Source organism: Geotrypetes seraphini, chromosome 10 (assembly GCF_902459505.1).
Source record: "Geotrypetes seraphini chromosome 10, aGeoSer1.1, whole genome shotgun sequence".
Classification (NCBI taxonomy): domain Eukaryota; kingdom Metazoa; phylum Chordata; class Amphibia; order Gymnophiona; family Dermophiidae; genus Geotrypetes; species Geotrypetes seraphini.
This window is the reverse complement of record NC_047093.1, coordinates 145182912-145205718: the sequence shown is the minus strand read 5'-3', so window position 1 is coordinate 145205718 and position 22807 is coordinate 145182912. Positions and strand designations below refer to the sequence as shown.

The 22807-nt window shown below is 45.5% G+C and overlaps 1 protein-coding gene across 1 annotated transcript in view; it reads left to right on the top strand.

Moving 5' to 3' along the window:
- LOC117368273 overlaps window positions 1–12226 on the top strand; it is an 86203-nt gene extending 73977 nt beyond the window's left edge. The window contains exons 4-6 of the mRNA XM_033961764.1: window positions 9055–9354; window positions 10127–10239; window positions 10898–12226. Coding sequence (XP_033817655.1) covers window positions 9055–9354; window positions 10127–10239 — 413 coding nt within the window. The 3' untranslated portion in view covers window positions 10898–12226. The remainder of the gene's footprint in view (window positions 1–9054; window positions 9355–10126; window positions 10240–10897) is intronic.
- The last annotated feature ends 10581 nt before the right edge of the window (window positions 12227–22807 follow it).

The window sequence follows — 22807 nt, the reverse complement described above, 5'->3', positions numbered from 1 at the left end:
AGAAGAGAAAAGCAAAACTGGTACAGACGACAGAGTGGGCATGCGTTTCTATAAATAATCTTGTTCTTCCCGAAAGAACAGCAGCTGCTTATATTCACGATGGGAGATTCCCAAAAAACTCTGCAATAGGCTTCCCAAAAGCCCTTACTTTAATAAATAAAGGTTTGGAACAGGACGCCAATACCAGTGAGTATTAAAGAACAAAATTCAGAAATACTCACAAAGTGCTGGTGATGTCCAGTCCATCCCAGATGATGAGCCCCCAAATGAAAATGAACTGAGTCCGTTTCTTGGTCCCGAAACTGCCCTGCACACACTCTGTCCCCTGATCGGATATCCGGAGGCAATTTCCTTAGGAAAGAAGGATTCACAGAAGTCCTAAAGAGATTGCCTAATCTTTTATTAGTTTACATCCAGCTTTATATCTTTTTTTTGTACAAGGGTCAGTGGTAACCAACACAGGAAAAGGGGGTTGGACAAGAGAGGGGAATGGGTGGACCAGCAGGATATGTGCTTCATTGTTTAAATCTAAAGGTGTTAAAGCTTCCCTTATCTCTCTCAACCGGTACACCATGTGGGGGGTGGGGGTCGAACCTCCATTGGGGGGTCGAACCTCCATTGTCTCAAACAGCTAACTTCATTAACAAGATTAAATGGCCTTTTCCCAGAACATCAAGAGAACAAACACACACACTGTCTGTGTTTGAGCACCTCCAGCACAGACAGAGACAAAAAACTTTTAAGATATATGTGTCCTTTCAAATGTGTCCTTTCACCCCCCAAAGGACTGCACCTCCCCCTGAAGGTCTGTCCCCCTGAAGGCCTGTCCACCCCTGAACCCCTGAAGGCCTGCACCACCCCGAAGGCCTGTCCCCCTGAAACCCTGCACCCTCAACTGAAGGCCTGTCCCCCCCCAAGAAGGTCTGTTCCCCCTGAAAGCCTGTCCCCCCCTTGAACCTCTGAAGGCCTGCACCCCCACCTGAAGCCCTGTCCCCCCCGAAGGTCTGTCCCCCCTGAAGGCCTGTACCTCCCCCCCTATACCCGAAGGACTATCCCCGCTCCCCCCGGGAAGGCCTGTGTGTTCCCCTCCGGCCTCCCTTTACCCAATGCCCTATACCCTCTTCAAAGCAACCTGCAGAAAGGATCGCGGGTACTTCAGCGATCCTTGTAGGTTGCCATAGGCCTCTCGAGTTGTCCCTCTGACCACGGTCCCGCCCCCTCCTCCATTTTTTCTACCTTTGCTGTCTGGTGATTTCATGAGTCTCTGGTTGTGTTTCCTTCTTACTGTGTATCCTTTCTTTCATTTCTTTCTTTCTTTCTGCACTCAGGCCCAACAATTGTCCCTTTCTATTCCCTCCCTCCTTCCATCCTATGTCCTTAGTGCCCCCAGTGCCTCCTTCCCATGTCTATAGTGCCCCCCAGTGCCTCTGTCCTTAGTGCCCCAGTGCTTCCTTCCCATGTCCATAGTGCCCCCAATGCCTCCTTCCCATGTCCATAGTGCCCCCAGTGCATGTCCTGTGTCCTTAGTGCCCCCAGTGCCTCCTTCCCATGTCCCTAGTTCCCTCAATGCCTCCTTCCCATGTCCATAGTGTCCCCAGTGCCTGTCCTGTGTCCTTAGTGCCCCCAGTGCCTACTTCCCATGCCCATAGTGCCCCCAGTGCCTGTCCTGTGACCCTAGTGCCCCCAGTGCCTCCTTCCTATGTCTTCTCTTGCCTTTGTCCCTCCCCCCGAAGCCAGCCTGCCTGCCTACTTCCTTCCCTCTCTCCAGTGCCTGATTCAACCCCCCCCCCCCCGCAGATTCAACCCCTCTGCGATTCAACACTCCCCCCACGGATTCAACACCCCCCACCCGCAGATTCAACACCCCCTACCTGCCCGCCCATGTACCGCCGCTGCCTTCCAGTCTGCCTCCCTGCCACGCTGATTGAAATGCTGGACCGCCGCCACTGCTTCTTGACTTCTTTCCGACATCAATTTTGACATCGGAGAGGAAGTTCGGGGCCAGCCAATCACTGCCTGACTGGCCCAAACTTTCTCTCCGACGTCAAAATTGACATCGGGAAGAAGCGGCCCAGCATTTCAATCGGCACGGCAGGGAGGGAAAGTGATCGGCTGTCGTGGTGCCCCGCGCACAGCTTCAGGATGCTGTCCCTGAAATCGGGACATTTTTGGTGTCCCAAAGCGGTGGGTCGGGACAACGGGACGGTCGGCCCGAAAATGGGACTGTCCCGTTGAAAATGGGACGTATGGTCACCTTAGCAAACAGTGCAAATAGTGCTAACATGTGCAAACAGTGCAAATTGTGCCAACATGGCAGAATATAAACTGTTTAGCGGTCTGTTCTATCTGATTCAGGCTAATAGTCCTGTTCAGCTAGTTCAGGTATTGGTGTCCTTTGTTGTGTCTGTTTTGTTCACCAATCATAATATGTTGAGGCCAAAGTCATTGGAGGTCTGCAGTGGGCGATCCAGGCAGTAGTGTCTGGTGAAGGTGTGTGGGGTAGACCATGTGGCTGCTCTGCAAATGTCCTGGAGTGGCGTGTTGCTGAGGTTTGCTAATGTTGCGGCCATGGCTCTTAGTTGGTGCACCATGGCCTTTTCCTCTAGGGACACACCCTCCTGCTCATAGCAGAAAGCAATGCAGTTTGAGATCCAGTTAGATTTAGTGCGTTTCCCCACTGGTGATCCTGGTTTGTTGGGATCAGAGACGAATAGTTGTACTGCCTTTCACCAGGATTGTGTTTGTTGAATGTATATGCGAAGTGCACGGGTGCAGTCCAAAGTGTGTAGGAGTTGTTCCGTGCTGTTGGTATGTGGTCCCGGGTAGAAGGAGGGGAGCACTATTGATTGGTTTACATGGAAAGGTGAGACTACCTTTGGTAGGAACTTTGGGTGAGTTCTCAGCACTGCGTGATCATGAATGATCTGTGTGTATGGTGGGTATGTCACCAGGGCCTGTAGCTCGCTAATGCGTCTCGCCGATGTGATGGTGATGAGAAAAACTACCTTCCAGGTGAGGAATTTGGTTGGCGCCTCCTCCAATGGCTCGAAGGAGTGCGCTGTCAACCTGCGGAGGATGATGCCCAGGTCCCATGCAGGTGGCGGGCGGCGGACCGGGGGTGCAGTTTTGTAAACCGTTTCATGAATTTGGACACTAGCGGATGTGTGGCTAGGGTCCTGTCCTCGATGTGGCTGTGGAACGCTGATATAACGCTCAGTTGGACCCTTATGGAGGATGTTCTGAGGCCTGTCTTGGATAGGTTAAGAAGGTATTGGAGTACTGTTGGGACCTGGCATTTCAGTGGGTCTTCTCCTTTCGAAACACCCCATATGTGGAATCTTTTCCACTTGAGCCTGTATGATTTTCTAGTTGGCGGGCATCTGGCTGTTAGTAGTACCTCAATCACCCCTGTTGACATGTGGAAAGGGTCCAGGGTTAGCCTTTCAACATCCATGCTGTAAGTGCTAGAGTTTTCAGACTGGGATGCAAAGTTTGTTCCTGGTCCTGGGTGATCAGATCCAGTCACAGTGGTAGGCTGATAGGCGGCCGTGTCGACAGTCGATGCAGCAAGGGGAACCACACTTGTCTTGGCCAGTAGGGCGCGATGAAGATCACTGTGGCTGCCTCCTGCCTGATCTTCTGGAGCGCTCTGTGGATGAGTGGTATGGGGGGAAAGGCGTAGAGTAGGTGTTTTCCCCAATGTATGGCAAAAGCATCCCTGGTTTGGCTGTGTTGTGCTGGTCTTTTGGAGCAGAATTGAAGACATTTCTTGTTGTCCTCTGCTGCGAAGAGGTCTCTTGTTGGGAGGCCCCACTTGTGGAAGTCTCCCCAGTAACAAGGGGCGCGCGCAGCAAGGAGAGAAGTGGGGAGTGAGCAAGCAAGCAGGGGGGAGTGCAGAGGAGGAGGAGTGTTGCCCCCCCTTAGGAAGACTGTGCCTGGGGCAGACCACACACCCCACTCCCCTTTACATCGCTACTATTGCCAGGGCCGCCATCAGGGCAGTACTACCAGTCCTGCATTCAGGGGCCCGGAGCCGACAGGGGGCCCGTGCTCCCCCGGGTCCTAGGCCACAGTTCTTCAACTGCCGGTCCGCGGACCGGTGCCAGTCCCAGTGGCGTACCTAGGGGGGGCGGTCTGCCCCAGGTGCACAGGAGAGAGCTGGATGGGGGACCCGCGGAGTTCAATACATCTCGAGCCGCAAGGCTCGTCTTCTGTTCCTACCTGCCCTGCCGCTCACATATAGCCGATCGGAAGTGTTCCCCGATGTCAGCGCTGACGTCGGAGGGAGGGCTTAAACAAAGCCTGCCCTCCGATGTCAGCGCTGACGTTGGAGAATACTTCCGGTCGGCTATTTGTGCGCAGCAGGGCAGGCAGGAAATAGGAGACAAGCCTCTCCGCTCGAGCTCCGTTTTGCTGAGAAAGTTGCAAAGATGGGCTGGGGGACAAACGCGGAACACAAAAGGGGGGAGGGAGTGCGTTTTGGACACAATGCATGAACTTGGGAGAGAGGAAGGGAGGGAATGGAATGGGTTTTTGGACACAGAAGGCATGGACTTGGGAGAGAAGAAGGAAGGGAAAGAGATGCTGAGGTGGGGGAGGGAATGGGTTTTTGGACACAAAAGGCATGGACTTGGGAGAGAGGAAGGGAAGGAAAGAGATGCTGAGGTGGGGGAGGGAATGCGTTTTTGGACACAGAAGGCATGGACTTGGGAGAGAGGAAGGGAGGGAAAGAGATGCTGAGGTGGGGGAGGAAATGGGTTTTTGGACACAGAAGGCATGGACTTGGGAGAGAGGAAGGGAGGGAAAGAGATGCTGAGGTGGGGGAGGGAATGGGTTTTTGGACACAGAAGGCATGGACTTGGGAGAGAGGAAGGGAGGGAAAGAGATGCTGAGGTGGGGGAGGGAATGGGTTTTTGGACACAGAAGGCATGGACTTGGGAGAGAGGAAGGGAAGGAAAGAGATGCTGAGGTGGGGGAGGGAATGCGTTTTTGGACACAGAAGGCATGGACTTGGGAGAGAGGAAGGGAGGGAAAGAGATGCTGAGGGAAAGAGATGCTGAGGTGGGGGATGAAATGGGGTTTTGGACACAGAAGGCATGGACTTGGGAGAGAGGAAGGGAGGGAAAGAGATGCTGAGGTGGGGGAGGGAATGCGTTTTTGGACACAGAAGGCATGGACTTGGGAGAGAGGAAGGGAGGGAAAGAGATGCTGAGGTGGGGGATGGAATGGGGTTTTGGACACAGAAGGCATGGACTTGGGAGAGAGGAAGGGAGGGAAAGAGATGCTGAGGTGGGGGAGGGAATGGGTTTTTGGACACCGAAGGCATGGACTTGGGAGAGAGGAAGGGAGGGAAAGAGATGCTGAGGTGGGGGATGGAATGGGGTTTTGGACACAGAAGGCATGGACTTGGGAGAGAGGAAGGGAGGAAAGAGATGCTGAGGTGGGGGAGGGAATGGGTTTTTGGACACAGAAGGCATGGACTTGGGAGAGAGGAAGGGAGGGAAAGAGATGGTTGTGTACATAGGGAATAGAAGAAAGGAGAATTTTTGGTCATAGGGAGGGAGTGAGGTACAGATAGTAGCATACCAAGGTGGGGGAGGGTGGGGGGGCGGTCCGCCCCGCCCCGGGTTTACGTCCCAAGGGGGTGCACAGCTGGCCACCCTCCAGTGTTCTCCCTAAGCCGGCAAACTGCGGCTCTTTAGCTACTTGAGTGCCACCACTGCCATTGGGAACAGGCCGGAGCCAAGTTCTCCCTGCTTTTCCCTGTGGGGCCGACCAACTCTCGCCACTCGCGTCAATTCTGACATCGGAGAGGACGTTCTGGGCCAGCCAATCGCTGCCTGGCTGGCCTAGAACGTCCTCTCCGACGTTAGAATTGACGTCGGGTGGCGAGAGTTGGTCGGCCCCACGGGGAAGAGAAGCAGGGCGAACTTGGCGCCAGCCTGTTCCCGATGGCGGCAGTGGCAGCCTATTCCCCAGTGGCGGTGGCAGCATTTTCCCAATGGTGGTGGCATAGGGGAGGGCAGGGAGAAAGAAAGAAAGGGGGGGACAGGAAGCCAGAAAGAAAGAAAGGGGGCAGGGTGAAACAAAGAAAAATGGGGCACAGAGAGAGAGAGAAAGACAGACACAGAACGAAAGAGGTTGTGGAGAGAGAAAGAAAGAAGGGGGCAGGGTGAGAGAGAGAGAAAAACAGACATACAGAAAGAAAGGGGGTATGGAGAGAGAGAAAAAGAAAGAAGGTGCAGGGTGAAACAAAGATAAAGTTTGGGGAGGGAATGAGGTCTGGAGGAGAGGAAGCATACAGGAGGCTGAAAGAAGGGAAGAAATATTGGATGCACAGTCAGAAGAATAAAGTGCAACCAGAGACTGATGAAATTACCAAAGGTAGGAAAAATGATTTTATTTTCAATTTAGTGATCAAAATGTGTCTGCTTTGAGAATTTATATAAGCTGTCTATATTTTGCACTATGGCCCCCTTTTACTAAACCGCAATAGCGTTTTTTAGCGCAGGGAGCCTATGAGCATTGAGAGCAGCGTGGGGCATTCAGCGCAGCTCCCTGCGCTAAAAACCGCTATCGTGTTTTAGTAAAAAGGGAGGGGGAATATTTGTCTATTTTTGTATAGTTGTTACTGAGGTGACATTGCATAAAATCATCTGCCTTGACCTCTTTGAAAACCCGCGGAATATAAATGATAATTAACATTTTCTCTGAGTACAGCGTGCTTTGTGCTTTTAAAATTTTATTGTTGGTAGATCATTTTGACTTGGCCACAAAGGTAAGGGGGAGGGAGGGAGGGAGGGGAGCTGCTGAAAGACATCTAGTAATCCTTGCAGGCTTGACTGTGCAGGGAATTATTTTTGTAAAATCATGTTTTGTTATGTGACTGGCATTATTTAGACTTTAATTTCTATGAATGAATAGAATGAAAATGGTATAAATTACTTGCTTGTTTTTATGTGCGTGCGCTGAAGGAAAATGGAGAGAGAGTTGGCTGAGGACGCTGAAGGGAAATGGGGAAGAGAGAGTGGGGAGAAGGCGCTGATTTATAAATTGACAATTGTACAGAATATTGTTTCTTTTTTATATTCATCCACAGCTGCATGTTAATGATGTGCTCATATGCACTTATTTATCATCATACCATATACATCATCATTAACATGCAGCTGTGGATGTGTAAGGACAGGCTGAAGAGGATGGATGGGAAGGAAGGAAGGTGCACATATCAACATATCGTACATTTTTAACATGCATGATGCAGCTATAGGCAAGCTGAGGAGGATGGGATCATACAGATGTGTATGTTCAGATATGCGCTCAGATGTGTAGTTTTATCTGATATATTTATTAAGCTTACAGTATTTATAAAAACACATTTAATATTTGTTACAAAAAATATTGTGCAATTGTGATCTACTTCTGGCCTACAAAGGTCATAAGAAATCTTTAACTGAGATTTTACATTCAAAAGTGAATTATAGCTACTAGCACTATTATTTATTAGTTATTTATTATGCAGATGTTTGTTATTAGTTTGTTATTAGTTCAGTATTAGACATATGTTAGTTTAGAATAGATAGGTATAGATTAGTTTAGTTTAGGTTAGGTTAGGGCCCTGCTGAAAGAGTCTACCTTGACGTGGTTGCAGGCTTACAAATCTTTTGGTCAAAGAGTGCGGCGACAGAGAAAAGTATGTGTGTATTCAGCCCATGGAAGAAGGGGGGGTCGGGGGGGAAGGGGTACGTGGGGGGCCCAATAGGATTGCTCAGTAAGGGGCCCAGAAATTTCTGATGGCGGCCCTGACTATGGCCAACTCCCGACTCCATCCCTTTTGCCTTGCCATATGCCTGGCGCAACCTGCCTGACTCAGTAAGACAAGCTCCGTCTCTCGTGGGATTCAAGTCCAATTTGTTTTAACCCTCCCAATTTGTAAAGCTCCCCTACCCTCTCTGCCTCTTCTCCCTTTCTATTTCCCTACATGAGCAGCACCATTTTTGTCCAGTATATCTTTCACAATTTAATTGTAAGCTCTTCTGAGAAGGGACTGTCTCTTGTGTGTTTGACGGACACAAATTTCCCATCAGGATAAGTTAAGTTATCAGTACCAATAAATCAAATCAAATAATCCCACCTATCGAGCAAATAATTCTCTTGAATCTGGAGGCTGGAATACAGCTAATTACTAGTAGGAGTCTTGTTGATTTAAATCCCAGTGTATGAAATTATCATTAAATTCATAAAATTAATTCACATCATATTATATAACTTGTGCATTGGAGCCACAATGAGATTAATTAGGGACCATCATCGCACTCATGGATCCTTCTCTTATTTAGTTCTTATTCCTATAAGGGGAACAATATCATAGGTTTATTGCTAAGCCTTTACCCGTATAGTTTGTAGAGGCACCTCACGTGACTACTCCCAAATATGGCTCCGCTCGTGAATCTCCCCATAAAACTCATATGAATCACACGCCGACAGGAGCGTCGCCCTGCAATAAGCACCATCTCTACAAATAAGTATCATAAGAACATAAGAAGAGCCTTACTGGGTCTATCAAGCCCAGTAGCTCGTTCTCACATTGGTTAATTCAGGTCACTAGAGTAGCAATATTCCATGCTACCGATCCAGGGCAAGCAGTGACTTCCCCCGTGTCTTTCTCAATAACAGACTATGGACTTTTCCTCCAGGAATTTGTCCAAACCTTTCTTAAAAACAGCTATGCTATCCGCTCTTACCACAACCTCTGGCAATGTGTTCCAGAGCTTAACTATTCTCCGAGTGAAAAAAATTTCCTCCTATTGGTTTTAAAAGTATTTTCCTGTAACTTTATCGAGTGTCCCTAGTCTTTGTAATTTTTGACGGAGTGAAAAATCGACCCACTTGTACCCATTCTACTCCACTCAGGATCTCCCCTCAATCACATCCATCAATTATATACAGAAATAACTGAGCACCTGTGAGAGCTATCTTTTTACTCCATTCATTGTGGTTTACAGTATTTTAATTTCATACAATTGCACTTCACTCTTCCTGATATTCTTTCAGATCTGCCCAAACCCGCGATCTCCGTGGAAAAAGATCTTGGTGAAACGGAAAGATACCGGATTACCTGTTCTGAGGCTACGATAAGCACAGAAAAACAATTTACTCTATGCAAGGGACAGCATCAGAAGAACATCACATACGAGAAAGATGGAGCTGGTACTCTAAGCCACATTTTCATCCTTCCCAGAAATGCAGCTGATACTTACTGGTGCATCTATCTCATCATAGGAGAGTGGCTTGAATCCCCATTTAGTGACCCAGTAGTCATCAGTGAGGATGTAAAGCTCCAGACTGGTCCAGGTATGTACATTTACCCCACTTGTATCTCAGGAGCACACTGCTAGCCACCCGGATGTAAAACATGCAATCAGCTCTGATGTTAAGGAGGGAGGAGTGGCGGAGTGGTTACAATCCCAAGGTTATGCCACTGAATGATGCACTGTCACTGAATATCTCAAAGAAAGTTGGTGGGGGAGGAAAGAAAGGGAATTTGTCAAGGAAGCTGAGATGGAGGGCGAGCTTCTTGCTTCCTCTTCAAGGACCTCACCACTTGATAGTAGGGTCAGGGTGTTTCCTCCATTTTCCTGCTAGTTGATGAAGGCTGTGAGTGCAAAGAGGGTGTTTGGAGGCTAGGAGAGGGGTGAGGATGTCTCTTACAATACTCTTTCTAGTCAATGTTGGCTGTGAATGAGGTTACAGTGTCTTATATCAGTCTCTCTTGATGTTAGAGACTGTTGGCAGGGTCAGGGTGTCTCTTGGAAGTCTGTCTTGTTAATGTTGACTACGAGTAAAGTTAGGCTATCTCCTTAGATTTCCTTCTCTTGTTGATGGAGCCTATGATCAGAATCAGGGTGTCTCTTACATTGGTCTCTCTTGTCGATACCTATCTCTCTTCCATTGGTCTCCATTGTTCATTGTGCATGTTATAGAGGTCAGGGTGTCTCTTGCATTGAACTCCTGTGTTGATATTGGGGGGGAAGGTTTTCTGTGAGTTCACAATATTGACTTCCTCTTTTCTGCTGTTTTTTCCCCCTTTATCAAATGTTAAATCTTCCTTCATCCTCTGTGACAGACTTCACACAGGGAAACCTAGTGCGTATTGGACTGGCAGTGCTGGTCCTCATTCTGCTGCTGTTTTTCATCGCTGAAGCTTTTCATGGGTGGATGAAGAGGCGGCAGAGTTAGGTGAGAGCGCGGGGCAGAGCTATAGATGTACAGCCTCCTCGGGGGGGGGGGGGAGGTATTTATTCCCAGCTGTGTCTGAATATATACAGGGAGGGGAGGCTTCCTGGTTTTCCACCAACTGAATCTCATCTTCCAGCTCTCCTGATACTAAATTGGGTGTCCAGATCTTAACATGACGGCCGTCTCCCACTGCAGACTGGTCTGGGTTGGTCATAATAACACTGGCTAACCCTCAGAAACATCTGGTTTTGCCAGGAGACCCCGATCTCCATACAGGGGTCTCTCTCATCAACTCGGAGTTCCTTCTCCCAAAATTTCAGCTCTAACCAGGATTTCTGGTTTCCCCCTGCAAATCGTAAATCAGCCCTTCTCCCCTACCCCTCTCATCTCTCTTTCTCTAACCCCCTTACAATTGTTACGACTGCTACCACCCTGCCCATATCACATCATGATCAGATTTAATTGATATGATAAAGATTTTTTGCTATATCTACCTCCACTGGCACTGAAAAAAGAAAATCAGAGTAGCACAGGGTCTCTGAGATGGAAGGTGGTTCGGTCAGTATCTGCCTTTTAGGGATAGATGAGATGAGACCCTTCTGAGTGAAGGGCAAAAGTAGAGACTCCTTAACAAATGTTGTTCTGAATTATCTCCTAGGTGTCACTTGCCACTGACGCCAACTGGAGAAACCAGAGCTCAGCCCCTGCGCTTAAAATCTCTAGCTGCTGATCCCTAAGACCGCAGAGAGACTCCTACAGAAAAGAGACAGCTCCCAAGTCAGGAGAGAGACAGCTCCCATGTGCACCAGAACAAGTAGCAGCCAGTGATGACAGAGCCACCACAGTACCACAAACAGACAAGCATCTGACCAAGCAGAGCGCCAGATGCACCAGAAACAATGTTCGAAATAAATCTGTCTCATTCCTCTGAGAGTTCACACAAGATTGATGATAAAGCGGCCTGAGAGAACGTTACTTCAGGTCCAGTCCTGAGAGGCTGGAGAGTCACTCGCAGTGACTAAAGAGACAGGCCTGGATTTGGAGAAACCAGGTGCTCAAATCAGGAAAACCAAAACGCCAGGGTAGCAAACCATATAGGGGTCAATATTTAGGTTACAAGATGTCCAGATTTACCCAGACATGTTCTCTTTTTAGATTACTGTCCAAACATCCAGACGGCTTTTCAAAACCCAGCACATTGTCCGCATGGAACAGAAAGGCTTTTGCAATATATCAATAAAAATTTATGTTATGTTATTGTTGGTTTAATCGTGTGTGACTGTTGGGCAGACTGCATGGACCCTTCTGATTTATTGTTCATCGAAAGCTTCTAAACCGCCACAAGTGGCTGGGGAGTCAATTCAGAGTGGTCTGCACGAGCTCCTTGTTGAAAGATTCCGGAATCTCCAGGTGTGACAGGTATGGCAGTTGGCATGAAAGCTGAGTTGCTGAATTAAAACAATAGTAGGCTTCATGAATAAATCAAAACTAACTGAATATATTAAAGTTTGGGAATTAAAATGAGAGATTTAGTGAAAACGCATGACATATTGTAATTAAAGATTAATATTTTTTAATTTCCTTTAAATCTGCACTCAAGCTTGTGTGAAGAGAATTCAGAGGTTGTTTTTCTGTCTGATATAGGAAGGGTGAAATCATAAGAAAATGTACAAGAGGATGTAAGGAACGAGGTTTAATAAGTTTCCCAGAAAATACAGGAGACCTGTTTCTGTACAGGGAACCAAAAGGATGTCTGCTTTCTATAGATTAAGATGCAGGCTTGTACAGAAATATATTACATGACATTAGTGATTTTTATTCCGCCATTATATTGCGGTTTAAGGTGGATTACAGAAAAGAATTTCTGGATATGTCCAGAGCTGTTACAGAGTAAAGCCGGCTGCTTCAGAGGATTGAAATGTTTCATGCGGTGTTAGTTAGTCTTCATAGATTTCTTGAATAGCAGGGTTTTTATTTCTTTTCTGAAAGTTTTGTAGTCTGGGGTCGCGATTAGTCGATTGGAGAGTTGGTGGTCTAGTTTTGCTGCCTGTGTGGCTAGAAGGCCATCGTACAGTTTTTTTCTGTTTGATGTCTCTGATTGGAGGGTATGTGAATGGTGTCTGAGTTCTCCTGTGTCTGGTTGTGGTAATTTGGATTAGGCGGTTGTTCAAGTAGGCTGGGCTGTCACCATTTATGGATTTAAATAATAGACAGTAGAATTTAAATAGGATTCTTGCTTGAATTGGGAGCCAGTGTGAGTCGAGGTATGCCTCGGTGATGTGGTCGTTTTTCTTAGTGAATAGATTAGCATCTGTCTATTGTCATTCCCAGAAGTTTTAGAGTGGGTTGAATGGGGTATGTGATTGAGTTTATTACTAGGTTTGTTATGGCTGGGGTTTTATTTTTTTTGAGAAGTATGAATTTTGTTTTGTCTGGGTTCAGTTTTAGTTTTCTGGTCTTTTATTCATGTTGCCACTGTTTCTAGAGTTCTGTGTAGTGTATCTTAGAAAAAGACATGGGGAAAAAATCTGTGACTGTCACCACCATGTCCCCGGACCACCCTCCCATTCACTGCCCTGTCCCGGTCCCCTTAGCATCCACCCTTCCCTCTCGCCATCTCACTGCCCTTCGGCACCCCTTGCACCGTCCGTGTATCTCCCTCACTCTCCCTTACCTTCTCAATGCATTTTAAGGTTTCAGACTAGTTAAAAGCCGCCAGAGTGTTCATGCAGTCGCGTGCGTGTGTGGACGTAAGCTTCTCCTCTGATGCAACCAGAAGTTGCGTCGGAGGAGAAGCTTCTGCCCACATACGCACGTGACTGCACGTACCCTCCAGCGGCTTTCAACAAATTTGAAACCTAAAAACACGCCACGAAGGTTAGGGGGAGGGAGGTAGATAGATTTGGGTGGGTAGGTAGGAAGGAGAGAGGGACCGCGCGTGATCAGTGACCATACGCATTCCCTCCCTTAACTGCGGAGACAAGGTCATTCACTGCTCCACGGGGTAGTGGATGGCCTTGTCCCCATACCTGCGGTGAGCACCTTCTCCCCCTCCACCGTTTTGGCGGGTTACTCACAGCTACTCGCAGCTAGACGTGGGTAACATCCACCATGTCATTCTCTAGTGTGTCTGTCATGGTGGGTGTTGGCTGATCAAAAGGAGAATAGTGATGTCGTTTGCATAGTTATAGGAGGTTAAGCCTATTTTGTCTAGGTAGGTGCTGAGGGATGCAATGTAGAGATTGAAGAGTGTTGGGGATAATGGTGATCCTTGGGGTACGCCACAGAGGTTAGACTGTAGGAATGCGACACAGAAAACACACACACACGTAGTCTTAGAGTCGGGATGGAGGCGCTTTCAGGGGCTAGCTCCGAGTCCCTTTTATTATGCTTCTAAGCTAATGACATCATAGTAACTCCCTCGTTTACACATCTCATGATTGGTGGGTACAAAGGTACATGCTTTTACATTGGTGGATACAAAGAAAGGTACATGCTTTTACCTCATGATCACCCTCCCTTTACCTCGTGCTTTGCCTCGTGATCACCCTCCAAATCAGCACTTAGACAAGGGCCTGATTAACATGTGGACAGAACCTGAGTCTTTGCACGTCCTCAAGGCCTGTCAGCTGATGTCCTTTCCAAATAAGGACTGCTCAATTAAGATAAGGGTTAATATGTGACAGGGGTTTTGTGTCAAGAAGGGAGGGGGGAATGAGGAATGATTCAGTATTCATACACAAGGGCGAAACATCAGTGTGCTGAGCTTGCCTTGTATTAGAACATTACTACATCTCCTCTTTCCTTACTATTTTTAAGAGCCTTATAAAGATAAGGCAAATCTGATCAGGATAATTTGGATAGCGACCATAAAATGGATTTATGAATAAGTTAAACAAGGAAGGCAGGCATAGAATAACACAACACAGAGCATGCCCAGACCATAGAGCATGCCACCACTCTGGTGAGTTATCTTGTTCTTGATTTAACAAACAAAGTGCTGTGTGAGGTATGATCGATGTTTTTTGCAAATGTACAAGCTAATCGGGGTAAAGTTTTTTAATTCTATAATGCTAACCCAGGTACACCAACTAAAGAGATTGTCAAAGAGATAATTTCAAGCTTTTGAGAGCAAGGTAATATTACAAGCACACTGGTCAGTTTAATATCTAACTGTCAGAGGTTAAAGAGACAGAGCGTCTTTCATTAGTAATCCTGGGATTAATCAGTTGCTTTCTATTTACCAAGGCTGCCCCTAATCTACTCAGGCAGCATTGGGTATTGTGTGTTAAAGTAGCAGGGATATCTTGCAGGCAGGACAAGGGGAGCATTAATATATGAAATATTTGCAAAATGCGAACAGTTCTACAAAGCTAGTCCACTGTTAATGCAATTTCTAGTACCCTAGCACATGACAGATTTATGTGATTTGCTACTATGGGGGTATAAATGGTCATGGCATTCCAGGGTAATTTTCTGGCTATGTTTCCCCTTATGTAAACCAGATGTAAACCTGGTACATGATACTTCAGCTTCAGTCATAAAATTGGTTAGTTGGGAAATCTTTCTTATTCCCCTTGGCGCTATCTTAATCATTTCCACATAGTGCCTCTGGAAGTTTCAAAATCTAAAGTGTTGGTAGTAATGTTTAATTTTTATATGCACATTTCAAATATAATGACACACCCACAAGTCACACACCTAATCAAACACATTCTCACACACAGTCTGGGGCCCCAAACATGTCACATGCATGTCTATCACATATTCAATAATTACTAATAAGGTGCATATATTATAATCAAAAATGTGAGTCCCTATATCTTCCTAAGCCAGACTGAGAGATCTGGCATTAATTAGCGTTCCCTAGTAGATATGTGAAGCAAAGCAAAAAATCCCTAAAGGCCTCTAAAATAAGAGAACCTCAAGATTACTTTCCCTATATCCAGAAGTGCCGGGCATAGTAATCTAGAATTAAATGCATTAAGATGAAGGAGAAATGTCCAGTGCAAACCCTAAAAAGCCCAAATATATGCATAATATGTTCAATTAACTCATGTGAAGGTGATACAAGCAATGAATACACACAAGACAGATTTTGTCTTCTTTGAGTGTGGTGCAAGTGCCAAGTTCTCAAATTAAATTTAAATTGTTAAAAGAACTTGTGATGTGTCAGTAAATAATCAAAAATGTAAATCACTGCCACATGTGGGACAGGCCTATTTCCTGCTGAAACGAACGGGGTCCGTTTGTTGGTCCTGAAACCACCTTGCACACACTCTGTTGCCCTTTCAGATATCTGGAGGCAGTCTCTTTAGGCAGGAAGGATACTCTGACTTTTCCTAAAGAGATTGCCTGTTTATATCCAGTTTTATACCTTTTTACATGGGTCAGTGGTATCAGCAGATGACGTGAGTACAAACCATATTTGGAAAAGGGTACATAAACATAGAAACATAGAAACATAGAAAGATGACGGCAGAAAAGGGCCACTGCCCATCAAGTCTGCCCACTCCATTTACCCACCCTATTAAGTCTGAGTGCTAATGACTTAGTTCCTTAACTCGACCGTCGCAGGGATCCCACGTGGATGTCCCATTTATTCTTAAAGTCGAGCACACTGGTGGCCTTGATCACCTGCACCGGAAGTTTGTTCCAGTGATCTATCACCCTTTCTGTGAAGAAATACTTCCTGATGTCACCTCTAAATTTCCCTCCTCTGAGTTTGAGCGGGTGCCCCCTTGTGACCGAGGGTCCCTTGGGAAAGAATATATCGTTTTCTACCTCTACACGACCTGTGACGTACTTGAATGTCTCGATCATGTCACCCCTTTCCCTGCGCTCCTCTAGGGTATAGAGTTGCAGCTTGCCCAGTCTTTCTTCGTATGAGAGACCCTTGAGTCCAGCGACCTTCCTAGTGGCCATCCGTTGGACCGACTCAGCTCGAAGCACATCTTTCCGGTAATGTGGCCTCCAGAATTGCACACAGTATTCCAGATGAGGTCTCACCATGGTTCTGTAGAGTGGCATTATGACTTCAGGTTTGCGGCTGACGAAGCTTCTATTGATACATCCCATCATTTGTCTTGCCTTGGATGAGGCCTTCTCTACTTGTTTGGCAGCCTTCATGTCTGCGCTGATGATCACTCCCAAGTCCCGTTCTTCTGAAGTCTTAGCTAGTGTTTCTCCATTCAAGGTGTATGTTCTGCATGGATTTCTGCTACCGAGATGCATGACTTTACACTTCTTAGCGTTGAAGCCCAGCTGCCATGTTGAGGACCAGTTTTCCAATGTGATCAGATCCTGCATCATACTATCTTTGAGATTGCTTTCACAGTTTGGCGTCGTCGGCAAACAGTGCTACTTTACCCTGTAGTCCTCGGGTCAAGTCCCTTATGAATATGTTGAAAAGGGATGGTCCCAGGACTGAGCCCTGCGGCACTCCGCTAGTCACTTCCGATGTCTCAGAGAGGGTGCCATTGACCACCACCCTCTGAAGTCTTCCACTCAGCCACTCCTTGACCCATGTAGTTAGTTTCTCACCTAACCCCATTGATTTCATCTTGTTTAATAGTCTACGGTGTGGGACACTGTCAAAGGCTTTACTGAAATCCAAGTACACTATGTCCAGAGACTCTCCCAAGTCCAGCTTTCCTGTCACCCAGTCAAAGAAGCTGATAAGATTGGACTGGCATGACCTGCCCCTAGTGAATCCATGTTGGCAGGGATCCCTCAGATTCCCCTCATCCAGTATTGTGTCTAGTTTGCCTTTAAGTAGGGTTTCCATGAGTTTACACACTATTGATGTGAGGCTCACTGGTCTGTAATTCGCAGCCTCTGCTCTGCAACCCTTCTTGTGTAGAGGAACAACGTTGGCAGTTTTCCAGTCTAGGGGGACTCTCCCCGTTCTCAGGGAGAGATTGAAGAGTACGGCTAACGGTTCCGCCAAAATATCGCATAGCTCTCTGAGCACTCTTGGGTGCAAATTGTCCGGTCCCATGGCTTTGTTCACCTTGAGTCCTGACAATTCTCTGTAAACATCAGCTGGTGTGAACTCAAAATTCTGAAATGGGTCTTCCATGCTTTGCTTTGCTTCCAGCTGTGGCCCTTGTCCCGGCGCCTCGCATGTAAAGACTGAACAGAAGTAATCATTCAGTATTTTGGCTTTATCGGAATCTGTTTCCGCATAATTCCCATTTGGCGTTCTAAGGCGTACTATCCCGTTTGCGTTCTTTTTCCTGTCGCTAATGTATCTGAAGAAAGATTTGTCCCCTTTCTTAATGTTCTTCGCTAGAGTTTCTTCCGTTCGAAGTTTGGCCTCCCTGACTGCTGTTTTGACCGCTGCAGACTTTGTCCTGTATTCAATGGTAGCTTCTTTTTCCCCTGTGCGTTTGTATGAGAGAAATGCTTTTTTTTTCTCCTTGACTAGGTACGAGACCTCATCTGTGAACCATTGGGGTTTCTTTTTCCTTTGTTGTTTGGTTACCGATTTTATGTAGCGGATAGTTGCCTCATGAAGGATCGATTTCAAGGTTGACCACATAGCTTCCACATTATCAGTCACTTTTTGAACCTGCAGTGTCTGATAGATGAAATCTCCCATGCGTGTGAAGTCGGTGCCCCGGAAATTGAGTACCCTTGTTTTTGTTTGTGATCTAGGGAAGCCTTTCTTAAGGTTAAACCATACCATGTTATGGTCACTGGTGGCTAGCGTTTCTCCCACCGAGACCTCCGAGACGCTTTCCCCGTTCGTAAGTACCAGGTCCAGGATGGCCTGGGCCCTTGTGGGCTCTAGTACCAGTTGTTTGAGCCATACTCCCTTCATGGACGTTAATATCCTTCTGCTATCACAAGTTGTTGCTGAGAGTGTGTTCCAGTCTACATCAGACATGTTGAAGTCTCCTAACAGAACTACGTCCCCCCGTAAGGTGATATTCTCCATGTCTTCAATTAATTCTGTGTCTTTGTCCTCCGATTGTCTTGGGGGTCTGTATACCACACCAAGGTATAGGCATTTTTCTCCGCCTCTGGCCAGGTTTACCCAGATGGATTCCCCAGTATACTTGACATCCGTGATCCTGGTTGTCTTGATGTTCTCTTTGATGTAAAGTGCTACCCCACCTCCTAACCTACCCTCTCTGTCTTGCCGAAGCAGGTTGTATCCTGGTATAGTTATATCCCACCCATGAGAGTCTGTGAACCATGTTTCGGATATTGCTACTACATCTAGATCTGCATTAACTATTTCTGTTTCTAGTTCTAAAAATTTATTCCCTAGGCTGCGTGCGTTAACATACATAGCTCTCCACTCTTTCTGATTTTTAAGCTCCTGTAGTGAGCCACCCGTTGGAGTTAAAGTGTCTCCTAGCGATTCTTTTGCATTAAGGGTACTTACCTCAGACTTGAAAGCGTAGTTTTGGTTTGCCACATCAGGATTGTTACTTACTGCTCCGGTGTAAAAATGGGTACCCTCCCCCGACTTACCTAGTTTAAAGCCCTTCGAAGTAGGCGGGCTAGTCTGTGTCCGAAGACGTTCTTACCTCTGTTGGTCAGGTGGAGTCCGTCTGGTCCCTGTAGTCCCTGTAATGCCTCTCCGTGATTCAGGAATCCGAAGTTCATTTCCTGGCACCATCGTTGCAGCCACTCATTCGTCTTCTGAATGCGTTCGTCCCTGCCCCTTCCTCTGCCCCTAACAGGAAGAATGGAAGAGAATACTACCTGTGCTCCTGTCTGTTTCAGTCTCTTTCCCAGTGCTCCGAAGTCTGTAGTTATGTCCTCCAGGGTGTTCTTGGCAGTGTCATTCGTTCCTAAGTAACCAACACAAGGAAGGGAGGGGTGAGCAGCATATGTGCTTCATTGTCTAAAATCTAAAGGTGCTGTCTTAGCAACTGTGTCTTATCTAAAGCTTCCCTTATCTCTCTCAACCAGAACACAGCTGTGGGGGGTCGAACCTCCATTGTCCCAAGCAGCTAACTTCATAACAAGATAAAATGACCTTATCTCAGAACATATCAGCAGAATCAAAACAAACTCTGTCTGTGTTTGTGTTTCCCAGCACCAACACAGTTAGAAAACTTTATAAGATATAAGTGTGTCCCTTCAATCCCCTCTTACATCATGAAAATGACATCATAAATGCACAGCATGAGCATGGAGGGAGAGATATTCTAGATATGTCTCTTGAGAAGGGGGTTTAGGAGCTGTAATATGAGTAAAGCAACATAGGATCAGTCTAAAAATTACATAAGCAACAAGAATGCAGATAATAATAGAGATTATAACAATAAGAAGGTCTTTTACCCATCCCTGCATCCAATTAAAATACTGATCCCAAGGATTAGATAAACCAGAATTACATTTAAGTTCAGCAGAGAGGTCTTCTAATTTTTTAATGGCCATAGTAACCTTACCCGTGGGACCTGTATTGTCAGGAATAAAGGTTCAATAGGATAAAGTACTGGGGAGAATTTTACAGACATCCCCCTTCTCAGCAAGGATCATATCCAGTGCCATGCGGTTTTGGAAAGTCATCTGAGAAGTGGGGCCTAACTGATCAGCAATACCTTGCAAGGCGTCCCTAGAGTAATTCACAAAGCGTTGCTGATTATAATAAATGTAATTAATCCAATCAACATTTTTATTGATAGTGACAAGGGGAATAACGGACTCAAACCCAGCCTTAACCTGGTCTCGGGCCTTGAATTCATCTGGGACCCCTCTTGGGACCCCTATAGCATCTATGTATACATGCGGATCAAAACTACCAAGGAGATCACATTTATGTTGAGGCAAAGGGGAGGAGAAACCATGCGACTAGGAAAGATGTCCTTCAGAGAGGATATGCAGGGGCATGATAACCTTAGCTAAAGCGCACTGGCCTATCCACTGGCTGGGCAGTTTAACACGGAGCCGAAGGTCTCCACAGAGCTAGTAAATATCACCTAAAGCGAAAATCTGATGCTGCAACAGTGGGGCATACATATAATCCAAGATAGAACAATAACCAGGGGGAAAATTGCCTTAAAAATTACCCTGTGTCAGATTAGAAACATGACATGTGTAATTACCCTCATAGACGGTAATGGCTATGTCAAGCTTTTTCTGTCCAGGCAGCAAAGGGTATTTGGAACACCACAGCACACAAAGGGGATCAGTAAAATTAGAGGAGGTATTGGTAAATAACCCAAAAAAGCATGGTTGGATACCAGGAGGGAGGTCCAGAGGTACAGTTCCTAAATGGGGTCTAGCTTGAGCACATCTGTAACAATTACTCTTATTATGTTGATCAGCAGTGAATTTCATCCATTCTAACCAAAGGTTACGTTCTGAAAAACTTACCTCAACAGCCATAGTATCTTCAAAGGTGGGGTTGGCAATAGCCATCATATCAGTAATTTCAATAATTCAAAATAAATACCTCTCCCCCAACTGATTTTTTGCTTTTGTATACTCCTGTACACCAATGAGACTTGATACCTTTGACTTCTTACAGGCACTATTATTTGACTTTAATTCAATATCAAATAATGTTATACTACTTGGTGACTTTAACATCCATTTAGACGACATAGCTAATCCATTTACAGAAGAGTTTTTAGAATTAATTTCAAATTTAAATCTCATTTCTTTGATTAATGCACCAACTCATTCTGCTGGCCATACATTAGATACAATTCTCACCTCAACATCTCTGAACGAAGCTGCTTCTAACCCTAAAATTACCTCTGTCCCATGGTCAGATCATTCACTTATCACTTTGAACTTTCATTTTAAAACTGTTAGGAATAACCATTGCTCAAAATCAATCACTATTGTGATTATAATAAGATTGAACTTTCCTCAATTATTACATCATTCAACTCAAAAATTGAACATTTTCGTCTTTTACCAATTAACGAACAAATCAAAGTCTGGTCTACTGCTACGGAAGACCTAATGGAAAAATTAGCCCCATTATGTACAAAAACTATAAGTTATAAAAAAAGAAATAACCCCTGGTACACAGAAGAACTTAACTTAATCAAAAAACAACTGAGGACCTTAGAACGGAAATGGAGAAAAAATAAATCACAAGAGAACTTGCAAAAATATAAAGATCAACTATCCTATTACAAAATCAAAATAAACTTAGCAAAAACATCTTAAAAGATTGAAAATGCTAAAAACTCTTCTGCCCTTTTTGCCATTTAAAAAAATTTTTCAGTTCCAAAAAGAATAGAAAACCCAGAACTACTAAACAAACCAAAAGCACAAACCTTAGCAAATCACTTCATAAACAAATTAATAAAATAAGAGACAGTATTAAAGCAAAAAGTAACTTTACTGTAGATATAGATCCAATACCAACTCTGCCCATTTCAAAATGTACCAATTTTCATATACCATCCTTGGAGAACCTTAAACACTTGCTACAAAGTATCATCATCAAAGGTACAGACTATTACACAATTTCTCCCTCTCTCATAAAACATTTTTTCTCATTCTACGGCCCTTTCATTCAGTCAATGATTGAAAATAGTTTAACAACAGGAATCATACCAAAAGAATGGAAAGAGGCAACCATCCGTCCAGTACTTAAAAACCCTAAAGACTCAATTTCATCTGAATCAAACTATCGGCCAATTGCCAACTTATCGTTCCTTACAAAACTAATAGAAAAAGTAGAAAAAGTAGTTTTCATTCATGAAAACTTAATTGATAAAACTCATACATTATATCCCAACCAGACAGGCTTTAGAGCCAATTATTCAACAGAATATTCAATGATAGGTCTCACAACCAATATCCAATACTTTTTAGATCACCATAAATCGGTACTTCTAATCTCACTTGTCCTATCTGCAGCATTCGACACCATCAATCACCATTTGCTCATTAAGAGACTATCTGCCATTGGTATCTCTGAACAAGTTCTAAATTGGTTCAACTCATATTTTCAGGACAGGTCATCTAAAGTTATATTTAACGACACATTATCAACTAACTATATAAATTCATATGGTATCCCCCAGGGTTCAATTCTGTCCCCCTATTATTCAATATTTTCCTTGCTCCTCTTCTCACACTAAGCCAGTCCATAGGATTTTCTGTTTATGCTTATGCAGATGATATCCAGCTATTACATCCGCTAAACACTGCTGATTCTACTGAGATAATGAACATAAATAACAAGTAACAATTATAAAGAGAGGCGTAGTCAGTAGAAGGAAGAAGGTGTTGATGCCCCTGTACAGGTCATTGGTGAGGCCCCACTTGGAGTATTGTGTTCAGTTTTGGAGACCGTATCTGGCGAAAGATGTAAGAAGACTTGAGGCGGTCCAGAGGAGGGCGACGAAAATGATAGGAGGCTTGCACCAGAAGACGTATGAGGAGAGACTGGAAGCCCTGAATATGTATACTGTCACAAACCTGCTACTGAGGTCAGGTTTGTGCCTGTGAAAGCACAAAAACCCCTGATCTTTAAAAGGGCTGATCAGTGCAGCAGCAGTGCTAGCAGTGGGGAACAGGATTCTAGCCCTGAGGAGATTGCCCAAGAGCAGGAGCCCTGAGGGGAGGGGAAGCAGAATGA